The following is a 21,205-nucleotide window of genomic DNA, read 5'->3' on the forward strand; positions in this document are numbered from 1 at the left end:
ACTATACCTTAATATACTAGGTATAACTAAACGTATTTATTTATATCTTTTATTATTTTATCTTAGTAGAAGTTCCTTACTAGTAGTTCGCTAATATATTAAGAGCTAAAGTATCTTACTAACGGATCGTTATAAAAGAGCTATATTAGCTCTTACTATAAGGCTGCTTCTAAAGGTACTATAATACGACCTTTCTATAGTAGTAGTTTATCTAAGCGTACTAACTAGAAACCCTTCCCTTTTAAAAAGTCTTTAGTCTCCTTTAGCCTACTAATCGCTACGTTAACCGACTAAGTACGTTTTAGTAACTCTAGTAATAGTTCTAAAACTTCTACTATATAAACCTTTATATAGTAGGCCGCTTTTTTAGCGGTCTTCCTTAAGTAATTATTTATAACTAGCTCTCTCTTTAGCTTAATTAGCTAATCGTTTAAGTCTCGCGCTTAAATTATTATAGTTTCGCTAGATAAACATATATTTTCTTATATAAAGGCACTTTACTACGCTTATATTAACTTAAGGTTAAGTATCTCTTTACTTATAAATTATTTCTCTATATAAATACGGTATTAATAGTAGCTAGCTTTACTTATAGCTCTAGTAATAGTTCTATAAATAGGGGCTTCTTACCCTTATATCTAGGCATTCTTAATAGTACGTCCGCTAGGTTAGATTTACTTATATAATACTTAATTATAAAGTTAAATAGTACTAAATATATATACTATCTTACCTCCTATTTAAGGAGGTCTAGTATATAAACGTCTAGAGGTTATAGTAGTCTAATAATACCTTTACTTTATATACTACCCCTTTAACGTAATATCGCTAGTATTTAAATAACTTAACGATAGCGAAGAGTTCTTAGTCTAGAATACTATAATTAAGTTCGGCTTTAGTAAACTTCCTTAACTAAAATATAATTAAATAGTAACGCCCTTCGTTATTAAGTTAAGAGATAATCCTTACTATCGCGAATTATAATATATTTATTTCGATATAAATACGTCTTTTTAGATTATAATATCCGAGTGGGCTCCTTAAAAGCATTCTTAAGAGCTTAAAACATACGCCCTTTTAGTAAGGTTTAGCTCTATACTCCTAGCTTCTTCTTATTCTTACTCCCTTTAGTAATATAGTTAGGGCGCTATAACTCCTAAGTACCTATATATAATCGTCGGTAAAAATTATAGAACTTAAGGAAAACCTAAATATTATAGTAGGTTATAGGTTTAGGCTATTAAGCTATTACCTCTACCTATCAGGGTCTATTAATACCTATCGATAGATAATATAAACCTAAGGAACTTAACTAACTATTAATAGAAGATATACTTTAATAGTTTTATAGAACTCTATAGCCCTTAGCCTTTCTATTACTTATCCTAAGTATTTAGTATATTCTTCTCTTATTTTAAAGAGTATATAGGATATTATTAAGGTAGACTATATAGATTATATTTATAAGCCCCTTAAGTGCTTAATAGATATAGCTCTAAAACGTAGCTAGTATATTAGTAAGTCTAAAGGGCATTACTAGGTATTTAAAATATCTATAATACGTTTAAAAAGCGGTCTTTTATTTATCTCTTTTTAAATTTAAATACGTTAATACGCGTTCTATATATTAATCTTAGAAAATACTTAGCTCCTTAATAGCGGTTAATAATCTCTAAAATAAAGGGTAAAAGGTACCGATTCTTTTATATAACTTAGTTAAGTCCTCGTGAGTCTATATATATATAAGGTACTATCTTTTTTTAGAACGAAAAGGATAAGCGCTTTAGCTAAGCTCTTTAACTCCTAGATTATTTTCCTTTTTATCGCGTCTTAGATCTAGTCGTATAATACTTAGAGTTCCTTTTATAATAGAGAGTAAATCGGTCTATAAGGAGGTTCTATATTAAGTTAAATTAATTAAGTAATCCGTTCCTTTTTAGCTAGTAATAAATCGGATTTATTAGCTAAGAAAGTATCTTTAAACTAGTAAAGAGTTAGTAGGATTTCGGCTATTCTTCTTATAGAATCCCTTTATCTTTATCTTTATCTAGTAGCGGGATTAGCTTAGGATTAAGCGCTATTATATATACCCTTACTTTATTCTTATATTCTAAAGGAATCTATAGGGATTCTATAGGGTTTCGCTACTTAGTTAATACTTAAACTACTACTATCGTTTCTATAAGATAATATAGATACGTTTATCCTCTAAGGTAGTAACTAATAAAAAGTTAGTACTTAATCGTTTAGCGTTAACTTATTAATACCGATATAAAATAAGTAATTATCTTTTTAGTGCCTTATATCTATTATTTAGGCAGTACTAACTATACTCTATACTCCCTTACCTTACTATTATTAAGCCTTAATAGGGTATAATAGCGCTACTTATAGTAATCCCTATTATTAGGTAAAGTATATCTACGAGGTTAATAGTACTATAAGTATCTAAATATATAGGGACTTTAGTAGGGTTTCGCCTAATATCGTTATAGGAGTTTTAAGTAACTATCTATAGGTATTAAGTTTACTAAGGGAGAAGCGTTTACCTTAATATCTTACCTTTTCCTTATTTTACGGTATTAAGTCTAGAGTCTTTACTAAGGTTTCTACCTTTAAAGAATTAGTATATTTTATAGATAGGTATCGGCTTATTATATTAGAAATATATAATTCCTAATCGAGTAAAAGATCCTCTTCCTTAATAACGTCATAGTTCGTTAGTAAGTATATCGCTAGCTTATTAATTATCGGTTAAATCGGTAGTATTTCCTTAATAATTCGGCCTAGCTTATCGGCCTCTTTAATTCCTTCCCCTATACGTACCGCCTTAGGGTATAGCACTACTTTTATTCCCGGTTCCTTTAAGGGTAGAAGTAGTATTAGTACGTCGCCTCTTATTAGTAGTAGTATCTTAATATTATTGGCGACTTATATAAGCTCTTCCGTTAATAGGTATAGATAGGTATCGAATAGAGGTTAATTTAGTCCCAAGAAGTTATAGCTCTGTAGCGAAAAACGTAAAGTACGCGCCTTTTCCGATAAGCGTTTAAAATACCTCTTTAAGGAGTTAAGGTATAAGCTAAACTCTAGGGGACTAGCCTTCTCGTTAGCGAGCCTCCTTTAATTATATCGCTAATAGTATCTCCCTATTTATAGTATCCTTAATTAAGATAAGTATCTATTCCTTAAAGTATACCTAATCTATATTATATTTAGTTCGGTTAATCGGCGTCTATTCTTTAAGGTATCGGTACTATCTCGCTTTATAGTTACTATATATATAATCTACCGCGTAGAGGATCTTTATTTCGTCGCGATAAAAGCGTCTAAGCGCTGCCTTAAAGGCGTCTTTTAGATCGTAAGTCTAGTCTAGACGTTTCCGTGCATTAGTAGGTTAGGATAATTAAGCGATGTTTTTAATCTTAACCTCGCTACCGCGACTACTATCCGATTTAAGGAGTAGGACTATCGACGCTTCCTAAATAGATAGCGATAGTACCGGCGCGTTTAGTAATTTCCTCCTCTAATTATATAACGCGATCTTATAAGCTTTTCGTCTCCTCTAGCTCCTTAACGCGCGCTTATGGGCTATAAGCTTTTTCACGAGATAGTTATCTTACGCCTATGGTAGCGATATCTTTAATATAGTTATAACGCTATCTATAGTAAGGGTCTATTCTAAGGATATATCTTCTTATTCTTTATCTCTTAAGTAGATACTTAATATATATAATAAAGAGGCCTCGACTAGTTAACTACTACGTCGCGCTATAGGAGCGTTATATAGTCTTCTCTAAGTAGCTATCTCTACTAAGTAACTAAAAAGGGAAGCTTTAGAAATTATAAGGGAATATATATTATAGTACGATTAGTTAGGTAGTAGAGATAGCTAGAGGTACTATACTATATATATTATATTCTCCTCGTCGTAAGACTAAAGCTTATAAGAAGAGGATTTTTCTCTTTAGTCGGAGTGAGTAGTCTATAATATATAAGCGAATTGTACGATTCCTACTAATACCCTACCGATATATTAGTACTACGTGCCCGAGTACTTTATTAGCCTATACCTCTTAGTAGCGCTCTATAGTAACGTAGGGAGCAAGGAATATTAAATAGACTAACAGGCTAATTAAGTTTAAAGTAACGGGTTACTTTAGCGCTTTAACGCTCTATAGCTAGGATTATAGGATCGCTCTAGCGCTCTGGCGCTTCTGACGATAGGATTACCTAGCGCTCTTAGCGATCTAAGGAAGCTCTTAAGATATATAAGGAAGGAATAAAATACTCCTTTAGATAGATAGCTCGATAGCTTTTAATATTATAATTATTACGATCTTTATTACGATCTTATCTTTAATTTTAATTACTTAATTACCTAGTTATAGTTTATAGTCTATAACCTCTAACTTATTACTAATATAATATACTTATTATTGCTAGACTACGCCTTATTATATCTATTAATATAAACCCTCGATAGTTTTATCCTTAAAAATAACACCGGTCGTTATATTAAGCTATCTCCTTAATAAGATATAGGAGGGTTACTAGCTATAGTATCTATTATAAGCGTAGGAGGTATAAAGCTTAGTAACTCTATATTAAATATAGTATTAAGTAGAAGGTGTATTAAAATCTTTATCCTTGAGCTTCTATTTTTAAAAGGAAGATATATATATCTATATAATCCTTATAAGGGCGTCTTTAATCCTTAATCTTTTAAAGTATATAGGGTAATAGGTCCTATAAAAGGTAATTACTTCTTTTAGCGTTTAACTATTATCTATATTATCGTTAGATAAACTTAGTACCTTAAGGTTTTAGGTTCCTTACTATTTATAGCGTTAGTTATAGCTATATCTTTAAGGATATTATAGCTATATATTTATACTAGCTAAGCTTATTCTTCTCTTTTTATATTATAAGTTATAGACTTATTAAACTATATATTAGCTAATACTATTAGTTTATTTTATTTAATTAATAGTATCTATATATTAAAGATTATACTTTAAAAGAAAAAACTTTTTACGATACTAATATACGCTTATAGCGGGTTCGTATCGCGACTAAAATACTAACTAATACTAGGAATTAATTTAGCGGTATTAATTACCCTAAGTAATAATACTACGCTAAGGCTAAGGGGTAGGTAGACGCGGTAGCGGCCTCGATATACTAGGCTCGACTAGGCGCGTGGCGCGAGAGACGCTACCTAAATTTATATACTAATAAAGCGAGTTAATAAACCTAAAGCAGCGATATAATACCTACCTAGGCGCCGAGCGACCTTATAGAAAAAGTAGTATATAACGAACTCGCGGGCTTTATCCTAAGCGTATAGTTTAATAGGGTATAGGTAGTAGTCGAACGGCTCTCTGGGTAAAGAGCCGCTAGTAGCGCGTCGTCGGCGGTGCTCTACGCGGATAAGAACTTTAAGATAATAATCCGGGAAGTAATTAAGAGGCTATTAAGGAAGAACTCGCTAGCGTCGCTTTAGGCCTAGAAGGCCTAAAGCGAACCTAGGCCGCGGTCGTAGCTAAGACTAATAGACCGACCCGATATAAAGCCGCGGTAAAATAGGTCCTACTACGCTATAAACGCGAAATTATTATAGTCCCTACTAAGGCACCGCCTAAATCCTGAGCCGCGAACTAAAGGATATAGTAAAGGCGGTAAATATAGCCTTAAAGACTATAAGCGCTATAGTAGCGAGGCGCCTTTAAAGCGGGGATATCGCGGTTATATTTAATACCTTAGCGAGAGCCTACTAGAAGGACTAAGGCTAGGTTAAGGCCGCGTTTAGACTAAAGGCTACGATTACCTACCGTATATATATAGTAGTTACTAAGAATATCCCTTTAAGGGTAACGATAGTAAATAAAGAGCGAATACTTTATAAGATTATAGAGGTAAATAAAGTTAAGGTCTTTTAGGCCTAAGCGCTATACTTTTAATCTAAGATATCGATAGCGACGACTATACTTATTAAGGTCGGTAGCCTAAAAGAGGCTAATAGGCTCTATAACCTAGGCTTAGTCCTTAAAGTATAAATCTTTTAATATAAACCCTATAATAAGTCGGTCTAACTATAAAGATACTATAATTATTATAGGTATAGCTATATCGCTAAGCGGTATATATCGATATAACTTTATAGCCGATATAGGAGCACGGTATATAATAAGGGCAAAGATAAATATAAGGCTAAGAAGAGCAAATCTATAACTATATCTTATACTAAGGAGACTACCTATATGACCTAAACTTACCTTATAGCGAATAAAGCTAAGAAAAGGTAAGGAAAACTACCATGACTACCTTAATAGTTCATGAACTCTTAGACTTATACCGAGTAATAGGTACCACTACTATCGAAACCTAAGGCGTTCTTAAGCAACTTATAGTTTAAGTAAGGACTAAGTAAACCAACAAGATAAAGGTCGAGCTTAAGATACCCGCTAGCTAATAGGGCTAGGGAGGCTAAACTAAGTATAAATAATATTTATAGGTATAATAAATAAAGAAGCGCTAAGAGATAAAGCGCCTCCCTCCTTATATAGACGAACCCCTTTACCTTAACCCTACCTATATATAACTAAAAGTACTATACTAAAATATATAAAGAGATATAAGCTAGCTTAGTTGCTTTACTACTAAGCTAGCTTTAACTTAATAGTACTATAGGAAGTAAAGCTATACTAAGAGGTAGGCCCTACCCTTAGGCAGCGCCTATAGCTTAGTTTATAGGGAGGAAGGTATACGCTATATATATATAAAAAGCTTAGGCTAGGATATAGTCGCCCCGGTTTAGACTAAACTAAAGTAAGGTAATTTTTAAGGATAGTACTAAACTGAGCGATTTACTTACTACTAAGGGCTATAAGGGCTAGGGCGTTATAGGACCTAAGCGTAATTAAACTAAAGCACCTTATAGTAATAGTAAGGGACTTTAATATCTACTACCCGCTCTAGGATAGATATAATAAAACCTTAGATAAGCGATATAACTTATATAGGAGGCGATAAGACTATAACTTAAACTCGCTACCTTAAGAAGGGAGTATATAAGATTTTTCTATAGCTAAAAAGATAGTACTATTAACCTAGCTTAAGTAACGCTAGAGACTAAGATATAGTATACTAGGCCTAACCTAGACCTATCTAGGTTAAACTATATCCCAAGACTATTATACTATAGGTTAATACCTAGCCTGGCGCTTAAACCGGCCTTAAGGTAAAAGAAGTAAAAGTAAAGCTAGTTAAAGCTAAGACTATATCTTAGCTAGGGCTACTCTAGCTAATGCTTTAAACGCTTAAGGATATCGACTAGGACCTAGACTATATCTTTGCTACCCTTATGTAGATCGCGAAAGCTATAGTTTTATACTAAGGGCGAGTATTACTTAAGGGCAATATATAGTTTACCCTAGAGGTAAAAAGGGCAATAAGGGAGGCTAAGAAGGTAAGGAGGAAGTATAAGCGAGAAAAGAGTAAAGCGAACTAAGAAGACCTATATAAGGCGTCTATAGCTTAGAAGTAGACCAAATACATAAAGCAAGGAGGGCCTACTAGCGCGAGTTCCTAGAGGAATTTAGCGTAGATAATACTAAGCTTTAGAACGTAGAGAGGTAGGCTAGACTTTATAGTAGGCTACTACCGGAACCGACCTATATCCCGCTATTAGTTAAGGAGGGTAAGTACTAACTAACGGAAACCTTTAAAGGAAAGGCCTAGATACTAGCCGCTAAGTTCTTCTTACTAAAGGCGGCGACACAAGGGCCACCTAGCCTAGCCGAGGCGACCTTTATAGTCGATTAATAGATCTAACTAGCCGACGTCGCGGCGGCTAAATAAGATAGTAAGCTAGAAAGCGGCGGGACTAGATAGCGTCCTTAGGGTTTATTAAAGTATAAACTAGCCTTAGTCTGGCGACTAGCTACGATCTTTAACGCTATACCTAACTCTTATATTTCCTAGGCCGGTTCTATAACGCGAACGTAGTAGTCTAAAAGCCTAATAAGGCGGGCTTACTATATAGTAAGGGGATAGAGACTTATTTCCTCCTACTTATAGTAGGGAAGTACTTAAGTAAATACTAGCTTAGAGGATCGCGGGGTAACGGAGGCAAATAATATCTTATTAAAAGGATAAATAAGGAATAGGAGGGAACGCTTTATAGAAGCGGCGATCCTACTAGTAACGGAACTAATAAACGCGACCTAGTATAAGGGTATCGTATCGATCTTATAGCTAGATATTAAGGCGTATTTAATATAGTTAACTATAATAAACATAAAGGGAACTAAAGCTTGGGGATACCTTAGATAGCTTATAAGCCTAATATAAAGCTTTATAAGCAATAAAAGATCGACCCTTTACTTTAATAAGAAGACCTTAAAACTAACTTAGGTATTATTAGGAGTTACCTAAGGCTCCCTTCTATCCTTAATCCTATTCCTATATTATATAACCCCCTTATATAAAAGGCTTAGTATAATATATAGTATTTATACTATTAGCTTCGCGATAATATAAATATAGTTAGTATTAAACCTAATAAGGCTACTATAGTAGCGCGCTTGAGGACTAGAAGGTATATATAGAGTAATGACTAAGTTTACGGTTACTTTTAAACTATTAAAAAGCGAGTTAATATACTTTATATGAGGAGATAGCAATAATAATACTAGTTAGCAAGAGCCGATATAGTAATACCGGTCTAAGGCCCGCTTACTAGGGGTTTAGGTATACTAGAAATTATATTAAGGTATACCTAAAATAGCTTTAAGAAGATAAAGCGCTAGACTATAGCCCTAACTAAGCTTATAGCGTTTATATAAGGCTATACCTTACCGCGCGCTAAAAAAGTCTATAGTAAGGTAATCCGGTCCTTAATCTCCTATACTATAGTTATATTCTATAAGATAACGCCTATAAGGGGGAAACTATATAAGATCGCGTAGGACTTAGTATAAGACTAGTTAGCTTACCTCTAAGTAGTAATAGGTGCTTACCGTACGACCTTAGTTTACTAAGTAAAAGCGGAAGTATAGGTACCCTTAATCGACCTCTACTTAAACTAAAGAATAACGGATACCCTTTAAAGGCTAAAGACTTAGGGCTCTAGAGCTAAATTCGACGCGCGTTTAATATAGTCGCGGATATACTTAAGAGGAGGCGACGCTAGGGGGAGAGCAGGCCCCCGGCAGCGCTACTACCTAGTAAGCCCCCCCTCGCGAAGGAGATAAGGGGGGTCTAGAGCTAGATAGGATCGGACGACCTCTTAAATAAAGCTAAGTTACTTAAAAGGCTAAATAAGAAATAGGCTGCTTAGTAGAACGCTAAGGAAAACGCAATTTAATAATACTAAACTACCCTCTACCTTACTAATTTCCTACTATAGTTTAATAAAGCGATAACGCTATACTATTATAAGAGCCTCCTTAAGTATATTAGTATAGTAATTACTTAGATATATATAGGAAAGATTAAGCTTAATAACTTCCTCTTTAACTGACGGGTCCTTAGTATAGTCTCGCTAATATATACCTATAGATAAAAATAGGATACTATTTACTATACGATAATCGACTACTTATTAATAGAAGAGGTAAGGGAGTCCCTTTTAATATAGGCCTAGGACGTAGGCGATATAAGAGCGGGCTCTAAGGGAAAGATAGTAGCGCCGCTAGCATGTGCAGCGCTCCTCGCGCTTAAGTAGGCTCTACTAGTTCGACCTAGCTTAAAGGCTATACGTAGATAAGCTAGATAATAAGACTAGGGTCGCGCCGGAGATAGAGCGGCCTAACTAAACTACCTAGCTAACTACTTCCCTTACTAAGGCGACCTAGGAAGGGAAAGGACTTATAATAATAGGACTTATATTAGCCGAACTAAACCTAGACTAAGCGTATACCTCGCTACTTAGACTATAGACCGATAAAACTAACGAAACCTAACTATACTAGCCTAATAACTATAAAATAAGACCTACTCTAAAGACTATAACTAAATAAGACCTAACCGAAACTAAACTAAGATAGGGCCGATAACTAGCCCTTGAAAACTATAACCTAGCAACTTATCGGTAGCGATATCACTTACACTATCGCGATAGGAATAATAGGACCCCATAGGTAGTACGCGGAGTATAGGAGGAGTAACCTAGGACTTACGAGGAGTATAGGGACTACTATTATTATAAAAGCCTAATAATAGCTAGCTAGGCTAACCCCGAACCTAAACTAGAGCTAGCCTAGATAGCTAGCTTATAAGATAAGTAACGACCGGGGTCTATATTAAGGTAGGACCTACTTCGGCGGTAGCGCGGAGGCGTTTACTACGGCCTATACTATAACTATAAATCTAATCGATATTAAAACTAGCGATAATCTTAGCTAGGACCGAACCGCGACGACTATAAATACGCTACTAAATAAAGTTAAGAGCGCTAGTAAGGTTACTAGGCGATGTAAAATAAGGACGCTTTAGGGCGAGTTTAGTAATAGGAGAACTACTAAGCTATAGCTTAGTATCGGAACTAATAGTGAGCGACAGGCGGGCTCTATGCCGGCTTTAAGACGACTATAGGTATAGGGATAGCGACGGTCTCCCTAGCCTTAGCTTAGATAGAGCTATGAAAGGGTAGCCGCCTTACCTTTACCCCTTCCCCTTATTAAAGGGGCCGGGGCTAGACAAGGCTAAGAAGATTAAAACTACTATTATCCCTACTATCGAGGACCGTCATGACGTAGGATGAAAATAGTTAGCGAGATTATTAACCGCTATAAGAGTCTTTTAAGTAATTAAGAGCGACTTAGGCCCGACCTAGCTAAGGTCTTAATAATATCGCTAAACTTACCTAGGTGCTTCTCTAGGGACTTATATATATAGCGGGTATTATCTATAAAACGGGTAAAAGCTAAGGCAAGCGTCTCGATATTCTTAGCGACTATAGCTAGACTAAGGGTAGACTTACCTAACGCGCCCTTACCCTTAGCGGCGGGGGCCTTCTAACTAGCGTAGATATAGGTTTTTAGGTAGCGTAGTAAGAACTCTTATACTAAGCCCTTAATAAGAGAGGGCGGTCGACCTTAGACTAAGCCTAGTAGAGAGTATAGGCGGCCTCGCCTTAGAGGTAATCTAGGATATAGATTAGCACCGAACTTAGACTATACTATAGTAGGAAGGGGTTACTTACCCGGTAATAGGACTAGTTAAAGTTAGCGTAAGCGATATACGCTTTAGCTTTTATAGCTAGTAAAGTTAGTAAAAAGTACTAAAGGTAGGACCGGCCTAAGAAAGGAGCGGGACTAATACTTATAGGACTAGTTCTAATAGCTAGTAAAGGACTTATAGGTAAGCTCGCTAATAAGGCGCTTAATATATATAAAATATAAGATAGAGCGCTTTAATCCCATTTATAGTAGCGACTTTCTTATAAGGAGGGGGTTTATGGAGGTAAACCTACTACCTAAGTTAGCTTTTAATTAGATATTATAAAATAATAGTAAACGAACTTAATATAGTGCTAGTAAGACCTAGGATATAAAGATAAGGCGGGTAAGAAACTAGGGCTTTTAAAGGAGAGGGTAGATAAAGAGGTAGGAGGTAGGTATATAAAACTAAGGGAGAGAGGCAGGTATATATACGCGAGCCGGGCGCATGAAATTAGTAACTATATACTAGACGGTAAATATAAGCCGCCGCGCTCTTAATTAGGAAGCCGCGTAGCTAGACTAGTATAATCTTAATAATAATAGTATCTATATAATATATTATTAAGTAGACCTATATCTTACTAAGTACCTAATATAAGCTCTTTATTTAAGGGGTAACTATATCTTATATAATTTAATATATTCTAATACTATAATTATTATTAGGAACGCTATATAGCTAAAGACCCTTAAATATATAGTATTTAGTTTAATATCTTTAATATAGTAATATAATAGATTATTTTCTTTTATCTAGGTCTACTAACATATATAACTACTAGCTATAATTATATAATTCGAAGGGTATTATATTAAGTAGGTATACCGCTATATAGTATATCTTTAGCTATAGCTCTTTTAAAAGTTTTAAGTTAAGCTTTATAACCCTTACTTTTTCCTTTATTATTACCCTTAATCTCTTTATATAACTATTTTATATAAGCGTTAAAGGGGCTAACTATATAACTTATATCCCTTTATTAGTTATATAATCCTTTTATTTTATTATTAAAAGAGCCCTTTCCTTATTAGTAACTAATATAGTTATTTTAACTCTATACTAAGTCTTAAGTAACGCTATAAAGTTATTAAAGATATCCTTAATACTTATTTTTCTTTCTATTAAGTAATAGAACCTTATAAATATATTTATATAAGTAAATAAAGCGAAGTTCTTTTCCCTATTATATACTATTATAGGGCTAAGGTAAAGGTTAAAGCTAACTTATACCCCTAAACCTTTAGGCCTTAAAGATAGTATTTTTCTTAAGACTTCCTTCTTAGCTTTCCTTATTACGTATATCTAATAGCTATATATTATAGGGCCTTAAAGCTTAGTACCTAGGTAGGCTTTTAATAGCTTCTCTAGTAATCTTAGACTAAGATACCTAAGGCGGCGATATTATAGGTTACCTACCCCCTTAGTTAGCGGACAGGCGCTTAAGTAACTATAAATGCCTACTTATATTATAGGAGTATTCTTATTAGATTAACCTTAAAGTCAGTTAGTTTAATACGAACCTCTTTTATAGGTTTTAAATAGAGTATCTTAGGAGCTAGTTCTAGAATATCCCTACTATTATCCTTAGCCTAGCTAAGAAGATGCTTATTAGTATTTCTAGGATAAAGTAAGTATCTAATAAGGTTATCTACTATTAATTATGGGATAACTACTATTCTTATTCCTTATACTAAGCTTATCTTTAACCTAGACTTTATTATTAGAACCCTACTTAAAGGTTCCTTCCTAGAACTAACCTAGGTTATTAAAGAGGTTAATATCGGCTAAGTTATATATTAATTTATGGTAAAGTAATAGCGTTCCTTTAATAGCTATATTTACCTTAGATGAAGTAACTATATTAATAGTCCTTCCTATCCTATTATTACTAATAGTATCTACTAGTTCTCTTCCTTTAAGGTAGGAATTGGGGTCTAGGCTATATTTTACTTTCTCGTTTAGATAGTCTTTTACGTTTTTAATATTCTACTTAGCTAGATTACTATATTTCTAGCTAACAGAGCTTCTTATTATATATTACCTATAGTAAGTAGTAATTTTCCCTACTAGCTTATTAAGCTATTAACATTACTACTTATAAGCATTTAGCTTATATCTAATTTCCTGAGATTTAATTAATGCTTCCCTTTTTATAGGTAGTTACGACTTCTTCCTATAAGTATATTCTTATTTAAAGTTAGCGATTAAGTTCCTTAAGGAAGTTAATCTTTACTATATCTTTATTATAAGGTCGAGAGCCCTTATTATATGACCAATATAGGTCCTACTTATCTACCGCTATAAGAAAATCCTATCTAATTCTTATATCGTTAAGTATATCGACCTTAAGGTCTTATAAATCTATAATAATTTAGTCGAGCTATTCTACCTATATTTTCTAGTCTCGCGTGCCTCTTTTATTAATAGAGGTTATATATCTCTTATAAATTAGCTTTTTCTCCTCTACCCTTAAGGGCAGGGCTTACTTCTTTAATTCCTTAATTTTCTCTCTTAGGCTATTATATATTAAGGTTATCTCCTAAAGCCCTTTATTAATCGTTTTCTTAATTAATTCTTTAAGTATAATTAAGGCTTTCTACTAGACCTTATAGCGATCGAATTATAGCTAGAACCTTTTCTTAAGGTTATAAAAGAAGTCCTTTATATCCTAGTATTATTTATTATAGCTTTATTCACTCGCTAGAATATAGCCTTAGTTTTATCTTCTCGTTAAAATAGTCTCCCTCTAAGGTTAATAATAAATTACTTTTAGTCTAGCTATTAGGGCTATTTAAGCTCCTTTATATTATCTAGGTTAGTATATTCCTAAATCTTATAAGTCTAGGCCTATAATTTAATCCCCTTAATCTATAGGGTCTAATTAAGGCTTTCCTTTAGTCTTATAATATAATTATCCCCTCTTACTTCCTTTAACGTTATCTTAGGAAAATAAAGGGTTCTAGCTTAATAAGTAATATCCTTTTTTAAGGGATATATAATTTATATAATTTATATATTTCTAGTAGTTCTTATAGTATAGCTAGGTTCCTTGCATAATACTATAATTTAAGCGTTATAACGGCGTTAATAGCTTATAAATAGCTTTAAAAGGTAATATCGGCGGGTAAAGATAATCTAGCTATATAGGCTAGCTTATAACTCTTAAGTAGTAGCTTAAGGTAGTAAAGAAATAAAGGGTATAAAAAGGTAAATTTAATAATATATCTTAGTCTATCTATTAAGATAAGAGGGCTTATAGGTATAGTAACTATATATAGCTAGCTAAAAGAGGGTATTAAGATATTCCTATACCTAAGTTAAGCCTATATAATATCCTTAGGCTAAGGGAGTTATTGTCTGATCATTTGTACGATAGAGCGCACATCGCAGGAGGGTATCACGTGCGTCAGCAGGGAACAACGTTTACCCGACACGCGCACAACCTATCAAACCTCACAGCATGGTCTAGATAGCGAAGAATAACAAGAACAACACGATCATCGATCAAAGACCCAACTGAGCCTCAGTTAGCCTATCCACACTGATCAGTTGTTACCTTGGCTGGTAACCTCAGAGCAGCAAGATAGAAGAGACTTCCTCAACGCATCCTCACGATCTGTGGCGCTCTGCGAAGAAGAAGTGCTACAACGCGAGACTGACTACGAAGACCCGACCGGCGCCCTCTATTCAGTCAACCGTGCCTAGTTGTTTGCCTCAGCCGCTGACCTCTTAGGCGTGCCCTATCGCACATACAAATCTCTGGTATCCCGCTTGATTATCAGCTTCATTGATCACTCTCGATCAATTTGACCCTCTTGACACCTTCTTGCCCTATTCCTCGCAGATTTTCCTGTCAAGCCCCATCCGACATCATGAGCAGCAGCGCAAGCGGCACCAGCGCGAACGCGAACGCACCGGCGCTCGACATCAACGAATTCCTCGATATTGCTGAATTCAACCGTGGCCTCGCCACAATCTTCAACATGGACCTCTTCAACACCCCAGTCAACGAGACTTCCGATGAGATCCACTATAATACCTTCGTTCTCGCCCATCGTTGATTATAAAGTCTCCTCAACATGTCAAGGTCTCGAGCTGCTTGGATCATTCCAAGAAGACTTTGAGGATTGGGAGGAAGACGACTTCAAGAAGGTCGATCAAGGGTCCGTAAGGTCCTACGGAATACCCTAAGGTTCAGAGGAATCTATACAGGAAAGCTGAACGCAAAGATCACGGCATTCCTAGTAAATCTGAAGAACCGTGACCGACTTCCTGAGTGGGATGAAGACGATCTTCGTGATGCCATCTTATACGAGAAAACGGCCGCCTACCGACGCCAACAAGAACTCCTCAGACGATCGCCATCGCTAGCAACAACCCCAGCACCAACCCCAGCACCAACCCCAGCACCAGTCACTCCCGATCTAAACCTCCCGCAAGACCCCCAATGACCAATCCTACCCCTGTCACGATCGAATCAACAGCAGCAGGAACTTATGATCAGACCAGCTATCGACCGCGAAGCTTACCGGACCGTGCCCCAGTCCAGGTCCCAATGAAGACCTCGATCCTGCCATCGCCAACCAGTTTTCTAAGCTATGGGATCAAAGCTCAACTATTCAGGTGACGCCTACGATATCCTAGATGATAAGATCCGTTACTTTCTCGATGCCTGCCTCACAGCTAGCATCAAACCGTCACAATTCCGCTTTGCTCTCAAATATCCTCACGAAGAGGCAAAGAACTTCTTCGTGCATCAAGTCAGCCGCGATTCAACGTTCGCGGAGATGTATCAGAAGATGAAGCAGCACTTTGATACGGAAGTCAATAGGCAACAGTATCACACTGACTGGACCTCGATCAATTTCACACAGCTTCGGAAGGAATCTCCCGAGAAGCCTCTCTGTGAAATCCTCCAGGCTCTTCTTGACAAATTGCAGCTATGCCAGAGAGCTCTTGGGAATAGCTATGGCGGCGAAGACCAGCTAATTTCAACGACAATTCGAGCATGCCGTGGCGTGCCTGAATTAGAATTCGCCCTCTTCGTGCCGGCTAAGACCTTCGAGGACTATCTTCACAGCTAAGATCGTCACTCAACCGTCAGCCAAAGACAGCCCGGACAGCCCAGTCAATATCTTCAAGATCAAGACCAATTCTTTACTGACCGCCGCTATCAGCACCCCGCTGACAAAAGGAAGAAGTGGACGAAGCGCTGCTACGTCTGCGGCAAAGAAGGCTGTTTTCAACGAAGCATCCGGATGACGAGAGAAGAGGGCCAGGAAGATATCTTCGAGAACGAGGATTTCACGGCCAGAAGTCATCTTCCCGTCCATTTACTACGTTCCTTGCCGATTACGAAGGGGACCCAGATGAAGATCAGACCTCTGATTCTGCTGACGATGACTCTGACGATCAAAGCGATAGCTTCTTTGCAGCTGCCTTCCTATCTAATAGAGCTTTTCGCCACCGCATTCACACCGTCGAGGAGAATCGATATGCGAGGAATCACAGCATTTCTTGCTCGATCGCTACAACCGGACCTCTTTCCAAGGGATCCTGCCTGACACGGGTGCAGCGAAGATATCTACAGCTGGGATCGACCAATTCCGCGCGCTCCAACGAGAGATGCGACGGTCCAGCTACGGAAGAATGCGACGATCGCAACGGTCAGATTCGGTGGAAACGAGCCGACGAACAAGATCGGATCACAACAGTCATTACCCCGATTGGAGAAGTCGTTTTCCACGTTATCAATATGTCAACGCCCTTCTTGCTATGCCTCAAGGATATGGACCGTCTCGGTGCCTATCTCAACAACGTCACGAACGAATTGATCTGCGGCGATAAGAGGATTCCGATCGTACGCAAATGGGGTCATCCGTGGTTCTTCCTACGGAAGGATGAAGCCGCTATTGCCTTCCTATCCGAAGCCGAGCTTCGGCGCCTACACTCTTTGGCCACCCGTCAGTACACAAGCTACATAAGCTACTGACAAGCGCTGGGCATGATGTTGAATTCGAAGCAATCGCGATGATCCGAAAATTCTGTCATTTTGCCAGATCAAGGCAGACGCACCGCGCAGGTTCAAATTCACGTTAAAGGATAACTGCGATTTCAACTACGAATTGATCGTCGATGTAATGCATCTTGACAGCCGGCCAGTCCTTCATGCCGTTGACCTAGCAACCTCTTTCCAAGCCGGACGATTTCTTCAGAATATATCGGCTAAAGAGACGTGGAAGCACTCAAATTGTGTTGGATTGACACATACCTAGGCCCTCCAGATGTTATCACGCACGACGCTGGTACGAATTTTGCCTCCTCTGAGTTCCAAGCAGAAGCGAAGCTGCTAGGAATAACCTGTCACCAAGTGCCCGTCGAAGCCCACTGGTCAATTGGCAAGGTGGAGAGATATCACGCCCCGATTCGAAGGGCATACGAGATCTTGAAAGCCGAGCTAAAAACAGCATCAGCTGAGTCGTTGCTTCAAATGGCCTTCAAATCCGTCAATGATACCGCCGGACCTGACGGTCTAGTGCCCACACTACTAGTCTTTGGTGCCTACCCTCGGATAACGATGGATTCGCCGCCTTCTGCTTCCGCGATCACACGTGCGAAAGCCGTGACGAAAGCTATGGCAGAGCTACGCAAGCTTGTAGCTAAAGGAAGGTCAATGACGCCCTCAATGCCCGTAATGGGCCCAACACGATTGAGAAGATGCCACTATCATTGCCGCTTGGTAGTGAAGTTCGAGTATTTCGTGAGAAAGGAGATGGAAAGGCCCATACAAGGTCCTAGCTGTGACAGACACAGAGGTCACAGTTGAGCTAGACAACGGGCCAGCTAAATTTCGCAGCACGGCTGTCCAGCCCTACTTTCGCCACCCGGATTCGCAGCAGCAACGAAGTCACGATGTTCTACAGCAGCCACACGCTGACAATCAGACTGCTGACAATCAGGCTGATAGCATCAACGTTGAGACCGAAGTGCCTAAGCCATTCGAATATCCCGAGCCGGAGAGACCACGCAGACGCGGCAGACCAAGAAAAGTCCGCGTTCCTTCTAGTTATTTCCTTAGTCTTAGCCCTTTTCGTTACCTCGATCTCAATTTCACCCGCTAATATGTTTCTATCGCATAAGGAGTGCGCCGCCCTCGACCTTGCCGTAAAGTTACGTGCAGAGAAAATCACTACCGCCGGACGACCGTTTGAAGCCTCTGATGACCTCGAAATCACGAACCTGCTAGGCGCAGGCGTCATCGTGCCCGAACGATACGATATGAATAAGCATGGAAAACACAGGCTATTCAAGTCACGAATGGTCCGGGAGGTCAAAGGCAAGAACACTGCTACACCGTACGAGAAGTCTCGTCTTGTGGTACAAGGATATGGTGACGACGAGAAGCGTGAGATCCTCACGCAGGCTCCAACAATCTCCCGTCCTGCCCAGCGGGTAGTACTCGCTCTTTCCCCTTTCCTTTGCTCTTTGAAGATGTCTCTTGCTATCCGAGACATTACGATGGCCTATACGCAGGCATCGACCACTTTGAATCGCACTATCCTCATCTCTTTGCCACGAATTAAAGAGATACCCAGGGGAACCATCCTTCGTGTGGTCAAGCCATTGTACGGAATCGCTGAAGCAGGCGCTCATTGGTTCAATACGTATCATGAGCATCACCGCATCAAGCTACAGATGGAGCCGTCAACGTTTGATCCATGTTTAATGATAACGACCGCAGAGATCAACGTCACGACCGCAGAGACCAACGCGGATACCGCACTTCAGGTTAATGCCTTCGGCGTTGCCGCGCTTCAGACTGATGATACGTTATTGGTAGGCACAACAACATTCCTGCAACGTGAAGACCGCGAGCTATGCTTCCAAGCCAAGCCAAAGACCCTACGAGAAGGCGATACCTGTGATTTCAACGGCAGCCTCATTGCTCTAGAGAAGGGCTATCTTCTAGTCATGCAGAAAGGTCAGGTCAACAACCTCAAAATTATCGATCTATCCACGGAAGATCGGGCCCAACGATACGTGGAACAACGTGCCCGTGGCGCCTATATAGCCTCAATTTGTCAACCAGAGGCTAGCTTCGATTATTCAATCGCGGCACAATCACAAGATCCAACCGCGGAGGATTTTCAGGCGTTGAATAAACGGATCCAATGGCAGATCGACAATCCACAAAGAGCCTTCGATTCGTCCCAATAGGTCTAGAAGCAGCAAAGGTCTTCGTCTTCACAGACGGATCATTCGCCAACAACAAGGACTTAAGCTCTCAGATCGGATTCGTTATAATCATTGCAACCGAGACTAAGTCAGATGAGTCATTCACGATCCACGGAAACCTGATCCATTGGAGCTCGACGAAGTGCAAGAGAGTCACCCGCAGCGTCTTGGCTTCTGAGATATATGGATTAGCTTCAGGCTTCGATTTGGCATATGTGGTTGGGGACGATCAACCAGATTACAAGCCGCCTTGGATTACCGCAAATCCCGCTCGTTGTGTGTACAGATTCGTACAGCCTGTACGAGTGCCTAGTGAAGCTTGGCACCACCACGGAGAAACGTCTGATGATCGATATCATGGCGTTGAGACAGGCCTACGAACAACGCGAAATCACCAACATCCGCTGGATCAACGGAGCGGATAACCCGGCCGATGCAATGACGAAGCTATCTCCAAACGGGGCCTTGATTCGTTAACGACAACGAGATCACGATCCGGCTCGAAGGCTGGGTTCAAAGGAAGGAAGATATGACCGCATGATTGACGATTTTGATTTAAGCTTGCTATCGATTGTTCCTTTGTGTTGAGATACCCGTTTTTACATGTTGTTTGGGTGTTACGTTTAGTGCGTTTTGTTCGATTCTTAAAGAGATGCCAGTGTCTGATCATTTGTACGATAGAGCGCACATCGCAGGAGGGTATCACGTGCGTCAGCGAGAACAACGTTTACCCGACACGCGCACAACCTATCAAACCTCACAGCATGGTCTAGATAGCGAAGAATAACAAGAACAACACGATCATCGATCAAAGACCCAACTGAGCCTCAGTTAGCCTATCCACAGTTATATTATTTAGGTAGGCTTCATATATAACTATTAGGTCTACTAAGTATAACTATAGCCTTTATACTTACTCTCTCTCTCCTTAATAAATACTATATACTTGTAGTACTAGTATTATATATAAATTATAGAAATTTCTATTCTCTAAGGTTTATAAAGGATTTCCTTTTCTTTTACTTTATATATAAGGTCTTTAATTTAAAAGGAATTTAAAGGTCCTATTTACCTATTATTAAATATAGCTTTTTTAAGGATATTTAAAGAGATATATACCTTTACTTTTTCTTTAGAGCTTTTATAACTTCTAAGGGTAAGAGGAGGAATAAAAAAATCGATTTCCGGTTCTTTATCTATTTAATTATCGATTTCTATTTTTTCTACTTTCGATATATATAGAGAAGAGGGTTTTTTCTTCTTCTTATCGACGTAAGAGTCTAATTTAATAGGATTTCCTTCTATAGAAGGTTTTCTAGGAAATCCCTTACCGAAGTATTAAAAAGCTCCTTTATAAATAGGTAATTTAAGGTAAAGGAAATAAGGTTATATAGGTTTTTTAACCTATCTTACGCCTCTTTAATACTTATTATATACTTAATTTAGGTTAAAGGACTATCTTTAATATAAAGAAAAATTAAAGTAAGTGCTTCTTTTATCTTTAAGTAATTTTCTTACTATATAGTAGTAGAAAGCTTCTCCTTAACTAAAAGAGCCTATATTTAAATAGCCTAGAAGGTATAGTTAGAACTACCCTTAAGTTTAGTAAATTTAAACTTATCCTAGAGCTTATTTTAGAAATTCGAGGTCGTATAGCTTATATTAGAATTTCGAAGATTTTTCGAGTTATTACCTAACATAGAAGCTGGCTTATAACCTATAAAAAGGTAAGAGTAATAAG

At 37.8% G+C, this 21,205-nt stretch overlaps 2 protein-coding genes across 2 annotated transcripts; both read left to right on the top strand.

Moving 5' to 3' along the window:
- Positions 1-15,101: 15,101 nt before the first annotated feature.
- Positions 15,102-15,680, top strand: HRG_12034 (uncharacterized protein; the record flags this gene model as incomplete). Its single annotated transcript, XM_044870504.1, has 3 exons — positions 15,102-15,285; positions 15,317-15,396; positions 15,459-15,680. 3 exons carry the CDS (start codon positions 15,102-15,104, stop codon positions 15,678-15,680), a joined length of 486 nt encoding a protein of 161 aa, XP_044714407.1.
- A 1,304-nt stretch (positions 15,681-16,984) lies between these two features.
- On the top strand, positions 16,985-19,941 carry HRG_12035 (uncharacterized protein; the record flags this gene model as incomplete). Its single annotated transcript, XM_044870505.1, has 12 exons — positions 16,985-17,089; positions 17,289-17,386; positions 17,461-17,534; positions 17,703-17,786; positions 18,043-18,092; positions 18,400-18,565; positions 18,614-18,634; positions 18,971-19,065; positions 19,123-19,210; positions 19,447-19,552; positions 19,598-19,608; positions 19,751-19,941. The coding sequence occupies 12 exons, from the start codon at positions 16,985-16,987 to the stop codon at positions 19,939-19,941; spliced, it is 1,089 nt and encodes a 362-aa protein (XP_044714408.1).
- Between the last annotated feature and the right edge of the window lie 1,264 nt (positions 19,942-21,205).

Source organism: Hirsutella rhossiliensis (assembly GCF_020360975.1).
Source record: "Hirsutella rhossiliensis strain HR02 chromosome Unknown scaffold00039, whole genome shotgun sequence".
NCBI classification, from domain to species: domain Eukaryota; kingdom Fungi; phylum Ascomycota; class Sordariomycetes; order Hypocreales; family Ophiocordycipitaceae; genus Hirsutella; species Hirsutella rhossiliensis.